Genomic DNA, 8,732 nt, shown 5'->3' with positions numbered 1-8,732 from the left:
CAAACACACCTGCTGTAGGACCTGCGGCTTATAGAGTCTGTTCCCGTACGTCAGCAGCATGCATCATAATTAAGGTATCAGGAGGACAAAAATAAGCATGCTGGCTTGTGAAAGACAGCCTGATGCTCCTTCTTTTTACTCTTTCTTTACAAGATAGGAATCATGACACACCACAAATTAGAAAACTGACTAACATGCATGTAAAGATATGTAATCATTAGCTAAAAAGGGCTCAAAGGAACAGTTAATCAGTAAGATTTATTTGAATATGAACATGGCTTTGAACCAGCTATTCTAAAAACATGTTAAGTCATACTTACTTCAAGACCTGTAAAGTCTGTAATGCCACTTTTATTCAAGGACATGTTTTCCTGAAGAATCTTCTGTTGCTTCACATCTAGCATGGCAAGAAATTCCAAGCACTGCTGATTCAGGACTATGAAATAAAACAAGAAAAGTGACTACGAAGTCTGCCACTCCGATTTCTTAATTTCTGAGCTTAACTACACCCAAATGAAGCAGTTCTAGAGTTTTAAGCATCAGTTTGGGAGTATAAGGAGAGTGTGTAGATCTAGAAACTCTGATCTCAAGTTGTCTTTCCTTCTGTGTTTTCCCAGAGATAAAGATCCATCTAAAGAGATAACATTACATATATCACTCCACCTCAGAACGAAGCGCTGATCTCTTTGTACACTTCGAACTAAAGGCAGCTGCTCTTTTAGAACAGCACAATATTGTGAAAATAATTATATATGGCAGCTATTTTAAATCTTTTTTGAAATGAAAGATAATGGAAAAGAGCTTGAGCCCTCTAAGACAGCCAGACACTTGCACAACCTGCAGTCTGAAAATCTTCACTATAATACCATCAAGCTGAATACTTAAAAGTTTGTGCTGTGGGAGCCTTTAGGTGAGTATGTTAAAAGTGAATGTTTTTAATGCAGATTGTCACTGTAGCAGGAGCACTCAGTGGCTCCCCTGGCTGTTGTTTCTTCCTTCCAGGATGCAATCAGGAGCATAACTGGTTGTGTCCCTCCACACCCAGAGTGTCCCCACCCCAGTGAGATAAGATAGGTGTACTACTTTCACACCTGATCTACACTCTAAGCTATGCATACCTGACTTTTCCTATCATTTCATGGGGCTTTTTTCAGTTCAAGTGACAACGTGAGAGGAAAAACAAAGACTAGGTTTCTGCATATCCACTAGTATTAGCTGCCAGTAACAGGAGAGTTATCCCGACAGAAAGCTTACTTTGTAGCTGAACCATGAATTATTCCTGAGAAACAGTACCCAAAAAGGAATAGCTGTTTGTGGCTTACTTGCATTTTCTGCTTTAAGGGTTTTAACTTCTTCTGTTCGCAGTTTCAGTGCTTCCTTAAGAGCTGCATTTTCACAATATATCCTGTAGAAGGTAGAAAAAGGCTGTATTCTCTTTTAAAAAGATATTTTTAAAAGGACAATCAAATGGAAAAAAAAAGTCTGTTAAAACCTTGTCTAATATTTCTGCAAGTTAAAAAATTAGGATTCCTGAAGGGATTGCAGAAAAAAAAAAAAAAAAGAAGCTGACATCTAGATTGATACAAGCAGTTTCCTCATAAGCAGAATTTTTCCATAACAATATCTGTACCAGTAACACATTATATGTTGTTAGATCCAAACCTGCCAGCCAGGGGCCAGCAAGCAACCTAAAACTACTCCTGACTAGTGCTCTGAAGAACATTTTGTGTGTAGGCTTGGTCTGACAGGCACTGCACCCAGGCTAGGAAAGCAGGCTGTGCCAAGCTGGCTCTCTGTGAAGTCAATCCTCGTCATCCAAGCTGCAGGTGGGTCTGCAGAAAGTAAACTCAGGAATCTCTTCAGTCACATAGAGGGTTCTCTGCAACCCAGATAGCATGTGCTGTTCAAACAGGCTCACCTTGTTCATGACACCACACCCTCACCCAACCAATTTAAATGCATGCAAGTGTATTCATGTGAATGTTAAAGAAAAAAAAAATTAAAAAATCATTCATGGGTAAGTAGACAGTGCTAACAACTTCAGAATTTAACAAGAAGTGAGTTTAAGTACGACGATACCATTAGAAATTCAAAGAAATTTGTAATTACAATCTCTGAAACACTTGCTAGAAATCTCTCACTTCCTTGAAAGAAAAAAACTATTACTGGACATGTGACAATATGGCTCTTGTGTGAATTTAGAAGGTAAACTTCCTTTAGTCTTTATACTGTCCTCAGGAACAGCTGTACTTTCAAGCATTGCAACATGAGAACATACAATATACATTTATAATGCATTTTTCCTTGACGCATTTAAATATTTCCTGCTTTAATATAAAAGTGGCAATCTAAAGTCCTGAATGCCACAGCAATACAATTTATTTGGTGGATCTCTTCAGTTGTCAGTAAACACTGCACAATGTAAATTCATGGTTTTGATTAAAACTAAACAGTAGCCCGAATTATTTTCTTGAATAAACAAAGGGAAATAACCATTCTTCTCATCCTGCTGCCCCAGATATCAGAAAACTGTTTTGCAAAGAGGACTGAGCTCCTGGCTTGCAGTTTTCTGAAGACACGTCTCCTGCTTTCAACAGTCAACACTGGTTTTGTTGCTCCAAACTACACTGCTACAATTCTGATCTCCTGAGTCAGGAAAGTCAAAGGGCTTTTCAAGAGATATCCCTTGACAAGTGAAACCAAATTAACTGGTGAACAAGACACAGTATCTTAACAAAACACTTCTTATAAATGAATATTTTGTAAACATTTGGCTTTTTCTTGATTCAAAGTTTGAAAATTTTACATAAGAATCTCTGCTGAAATAATTATATAACTCTGATGGGTAGACTTCAGAGACACCACTTCTACATTTAAATAAGTGAGCCTGCTGGTCATATTTTTGAAGGAATGTTATTATCAGTTTAGTGCCTCTGGCATCTTCTGCTTGCCTAACCACACCTGCTGTCCATCCAGAGTAACTCTTATTTAAACAGAGAACCAGTTGATCAGCCTTTCTCAAAAGCATTCCATTTTACCTGTACGTATGCTCATACCTGCAACGCAAGAAAACAAAGCAATGATTAACCAGCAAATGATATTTCCGCATGCATGCACATACCATTATTTTCTCTGCCTCATTTAGATTTAAAGTAAATAAGGACACTGGCTCCAGCTGGCTAACATAACAACGTAACAGGCTGAAAATGAAAACTCAGCCTAGGAAAGCTAGCCAGTATACACACTAAAAAACTGAGACTTAATAGTTTTAGTTGATAACTACAAATGTGACTAGCATGAACACTAAATAAACCTTCCCAACTCATGAAGGAAATCAGAAAAACATAAAACCCCCAGACAACCTGATGAAGCAAACTTGGAACACAAGAAAGGGGACATACAACATTCAATAAAATGTAAAAAAAAACCCTCAAAGATACACAGTGTAAGTAAAATACCTGTCATATTTTTCTGTCCATGTGTCTTCTATGTTTTTAAATCTATCCTGATCAAATTCAATTTCCCATTGCAAAATATTTATTTCCTGTGGAAACAAAACAAACCTGCAGCATTTCATTACAAGCCCCCCACTGAAAGGAAGTAGAACTGCTGGCAGAGATGTAGGTGACAAGTGACGATGACAATCTGTGATACTGTCAAAAATACATTTGGTGCTAGACACCAAGAAGTTTTTGCATCACTGATCTCTCATTTCAGACCATGTTGCATCAATTAATTCTTGTAGTGGCTTATGACAAAAACAAACACATTGTCACATTTTCCTGTGACCTTACTGTTCTGTGGAAGGTTCACATCAAAAGAGAAACAAAGCATAAAATTCAGTTTAACAAGGTAGCTAAACACCCCCTTTCTCCTCCTCTCCATCTTCCACATACAAACTGGGCACCCATTTCTTTTAGTCTTCGGGAAGTTCCAGCTTAACAATTAAGAAATAGTGCAACTTGCTATGAATGACTGTGAAACTCACAACAAATGCCAACTGACAGTGCAGAAGGAACTCTAGTAACTTTGAAGTGTTAATTCTAGACACTATAGCATGGAAAGTATTAATATTTTCCCTTTTTACTAAAAAGGAATAAGAACATTTTCAAAAAGACCTGAAACTAATGGCAGATTCCTACTGATTGAGATAAACAGTCTTATAACCCCTTATTAATAGCAACGGACTTGTCTGTTTTTGCACAGGTGTGAAGAAAACAAGCACCCTTACCTTTTCTAAAGTTCTCTTTTCTTCCTCAGTTTTTTGAAGCATAGCTTTTGTATGACTAGTGGCTTTATTAAACACTGCCTGGGCGGGGGGAAAAAAAAAAAAGCAAGCATTACTCTGCCAAATACTATAATTAAGTTTAGCTATTTTGGCTTGAGTCAAATTTTCAGCTTTACACCCAGAGAAGTTCACGTTCTTAGTTAAACAAGAGTGTGCAGAATTGCAAACACTAGCAACTTGCTTCTGAGTCTCAGTGGGTTCCAAATTCAAGTCACTAAACAGCTATGTTCATAACAAACTTGTGTTTCAATACCATAACCTCTCCTACCAAAAACTGTAGCATCATTTAAAATGAAGCCATGTCTCCTTTAAGGCTTGTCCACAAAAGTAGCTCTTAAAATCTTGCTTACAACACACTTAAACTTTGATCCAGCTTACTGTGAACGTTTGAATGTAGACAATGAAGAACTATAAACACATTACACAAGTAGGCTAAAAAACAGGAACTGATTTCAACATAATCTATTCTAATAGCGAATAAAAATATTACAACCTGTGAACAAAAGACTGACCTAATATTTAGCATATACTGTCCTCTAAGACAACAGATGGAGTAATCAACTGAAAATATCTGTGCTCTGCAGCAATATTTCAAGCACTGGCAAAGTCTATACATCAAAAGACTTGAAAAATGCTTTATTCTGTAAGTTAAATAGATAAAACTTCAAGGATCCTCAGAGACAAAATTACAAGAAATTGCTACAACAGTAAAGTCTTCTTCAATAACCACAAGAGTTTCACTCAGAAAAAGCAGCATGTCATAGAGGCCAAGTCTGTAGACACTTGCAGACTCAATGCTTTAAACTATAGCCCTGCGAAGAACTTGAGGGGTTTGGATGAGGAGTGGCAGGAAGACTTCCTCTCTTTTCCTTCCTTTGAAGTACCTAAATGATTTCTGAACAACTCCTACCATGCTCTGCAGAATTCTTAGGGCTTCATCCTTTCCTTCAAGCTGTCTTCGAGATGCTTCAAGCTCAACTTTCAAAATTTCAACTTCCTGAAGTAAAATAAAATAGATATACTGAGTAAAAGCCAAGGTAATCCTGTTAAAACTTGACTGTGACAGCAATGTAAATTTTCCCTCTTAAAAAAACAGTCTTCTCTTGTTTCTACCCTGTATGATTCTTTTCTAATACCTTGCTTGCAGTGAAAAAATTCTAACAGCGCATGCTAGCATAAAATCCTTAAAGGAGAATACTTGTAATGATTATTCTTTTTATTCTCCTCCAGTGTATTTGGAAAATAAACCATTGCAATTCTGCCTTGCTAAACAAGTTGTATATGTTGACATAGATCTGGAGCTTAAAAATAATTAAGCAGAACAGAATGCAGTTTTCTTACACACGCAGCAGTAAATATTATGAACATATACTAAAATGTAAATGTTATATAAATATGACATACTATAAATATATTATACAAAATAGCCATATTCTATAGTGAAAATATCATGTTAGGACTGTTAGATCAAAAACACTCCTTGTCTAGAAGAGAACAGTAACAATAGTAAAACAGATTCCTGCTCCAGGTACCTGCCAGTCACGTTTTTGTGCAACACTCCTCCCCTTCAGAAGAAGGCTAGTTTTCAGTTTCCAAGATTTAAAAGAAAACATACTGCTTTGGATACTTACCTTTCATTAACCCCTATGCAGGTCACTCACTTGCTCACTTGTTGTCATACAAAACATTTTTTTCATGGTTCTTCCAGTTTTATTACTTCAGCAATTTATACGGAAATTCTATCTGTGAGTACTGTCATCTTATCATTTTTGTCTGATCAAAAATGAGTAAGGTTCCTTGACACTTTCACTTGCTGTGCACTGAAGGTTCTTCATGCTAAGACAAGTTGCAAATGACCTACCGTGGGCTATCCTGAGGTTAAAGAACACAGCACTGATGAAGTGTGTATTTTTACAGCTGAGATCACACTGCTCTTTCTGCCTGGACTGATGTAAACACATCAACAGATTTAACCACAGTAAAATTAAAATGTGGTAGTTAACTACCTTTCCACAAAAATACAGATTAAAGAACCAAAGGCTATTCCGTTTACACTGCAGATTTTCAGACCCCAAACCTTAATAAAAAAAGAAAACCTGCTAGAAAAAGAGTACAATCCTATTAATGTTCTCTGCATCTCTAAAAACATTCCCTTCTGTTCCCTCCCGCCCTACCAGTAATTCCAGGTATAAACCACACATCACACTGATTTTTTAGCAAAAATATAATGGGGCTTCCAACTACCACTCTAATTTCAAGAACCTGAATCCATCCAAACCTCTGGACATACCAAGATCAGTCCAGGCAGCACATGTGACACAGTTACTAACCTCTAAAGCTTCCTGAAGCTGCTGCTTTAAATCTTCCTTTGACACTTCAGCATCAGATTCTGTAGGATTGATGGGAGATACTAAATGATATTTACTATAATAAAGTAATACTTTATTATAGATAAATATATACTCTATATATAGCTATATGATACATATATGATGGGAGATAGTATAATATTTACAAAAGAAAGTATCAGAATTTGCTTTACCCTGAAAACATGTAACATGCAGAGGTGAATTTCAGTCTTTGTGTGCTTTTTTCTTTTTTGGGGGCTAATAAAGACATTTAAGAAATACATAAATACTAAGCTCAAGCACATTGTTTCACAGTTAAAGTGAAATGGGAAAAAAAGATTAGTTGTAAAGAAACCTAAAGTAAGGACAACTATTTTAAGATTTCCTTAAACAACAACAACAACAAAAATTGGCATGTTGATTCATGAAGTAACTTCATTTCTTAGATTCTTTTCAGACTGTAACTTTTCAGCAACCAAACTCAACACAACAGAGCTAGTGCTCTTCAGAATCAGGGGCAATGTACTGGAGACGAGGTATGGTGGTTGGGATTCCTACAAGGTCAAATATTCCTCTGCACAAGCAGTTACTACTGATACTTATTTTTTCTTAAGCAGAGTGTAGCAGAGATCTATTAATCCTCCTAGTAATCAAAGTCAGGTTCATGTGGACTTTAGTGATGATTTCATGGATACTGCTGTGTGAAAAGACCTAGAACTAAGAGAAGCATCATACAGAAACTAACAGAGGGACAGTGAAACGAACAGGAACTAGTCTGCTCTGGTAAAATCTTCACACTGACGATGCTGAAATCAATAAAGAATAATTACATGGCTTAGTTTACTGCCGTTGGTGGAGAGTATAGTGGGGACTTGTTCTAAAGGAGAAAAACAAGCAAGTTATATGGAAATACTTTACTCAAAATACTAAAAATGGCTAAAAATGTATGGGAAAGCAGCTAACATATAATGAAAAGTACTGCCTATATTCACTTTTATTTACAGCAGTGCTGTCTTCACAAAAAAATGAATGGCAACACTGGGAGAAAAAGAGATGTGCTAGTTCTAAAAGCAACATCTAAATCTGTAAAAGAATGCCAATGGACAATTTTCAACTAAACAGCAAACAGGATTTTGAATATTTAGCCATCAGCTTTAGATACAATCTCTAGGCAGCCACACTTAAAAAAGGCCGTGAATCTAAGCAATTCCATTCTAATTCATACATGTATTTAGAGGAAAAACAACGCTGGCCCCCACTAGAGGATGCGCCTGGCCAAATGTTGCTTTCAAACGCAAAACGGAACCCTTTGCAATTGATTATTTTACGCTAAGAAGGGCCACAGCCTCCTCCACTGCAAAGCAATGCTGCTATTCACGTTTTGGGAGGAAGATCTACGAGCGGGGGCTCCTCTGCTGCCTCCACGGCTTGGAGCATCTCCTCTTGCAAGGCCAAGGACAGACCTGGCGGACGGCAGCAGCCCCGCAGCACACGCGCGATTCCCGGAGCCCTCCAGAGACCGCACAGTGTTCTGGAAAACGTTTCCAATCAAACTCGACGACACCTTGTGAAGCAGTTCCACTGATCAGTTTTGTAAACAGAGATTTTTCTCACAGTGAATAATTAACTTCTAAAGTTCTCTTACCACAGCTGTTTTGACGTGTGGAACTAGAAACACGCTTTTGGGGTGATCCGTCGTGAAAGCGGTTTCGTTTCGAGCCAGGAAGAGCGGCAGCGTCATTTTCTTCCGCTCCCTTTGCCGACAAGAGAAAATCGCAGACCTTCCCTGACCCCTTCCTACATGCAGATGAATAGGGGTTTTGCAAATTTTTCCCTTCATAAACCCCTCCCGGTCTCCTCCCAAGTCCGTTTCCCAAGTCTCCATGTATCATATCATCTTCTGCTTCCTCCATCTTCTGCTTTCCCTGTGGTGCCTTTTTTTTTTTTCCTTTCCTGATTGAGGGCACTTCACTTACTAGCAACGTGAACGGTGCCTCCTGCAAAACAGGTATTTCATCCAGAAAACCAGAAAAAACCTTCCGTCATTGAAGCAGCGAAACGACACTGAGGGGCAGAATCTGAAGCTGCTCGTGCTG

The 8,732-nt window shown here is 37.8% G+C and overlaps 1 protein-coding gene across 1 annotated transcript; it reads right to left on the bottom strand.

Annotated features, from left to right (window-relative positions):
• Window positions 1-316: 316 nt before the first annotated feature.
• On the bottom strand, window positions 317-8,549 carry CCDC125 (coiled-coil domain containing 125; the record flags this gene model as incomplete). The annotated part of the gene is made up of 7 exons (XM_008935164.1): window positions 8,282-8,549; window positions 6,619-6,677; window positions 5,199-5,285; window positions 4,232-4,309; window positions 3,459-3,544; window positions 1,323-1,405; window positions 317-436 (listed from the first exon to the last, which is right to left on the bottom strand). Coding segments are annotated over exons 1-7 (781 nt in total), but the record flags the coding sequence as incomplete, so codon positions are not given.
• Window positions 8,550-8,732: the final 183 nt, after the last annotated feature.

Source organism: Merops nubicus, unplaced genomic scaffold (genome assembly GCF_000691845.1).
Source record: "Merops nubicus isolate BGI_N331 unplaced genomic scaffold, ASM69184v1 scaffold51012, whole genome shotgun sequence".
Classification (NCBI taxonomy): Eukaryota; Metazoa; Chordata; class Aves; order Coraciiformes; family Meropidae; genus Merops; species Merops nubicus.
This window is presented reverse-complemented; position numbering and strand designations above follow the sequence as displayed.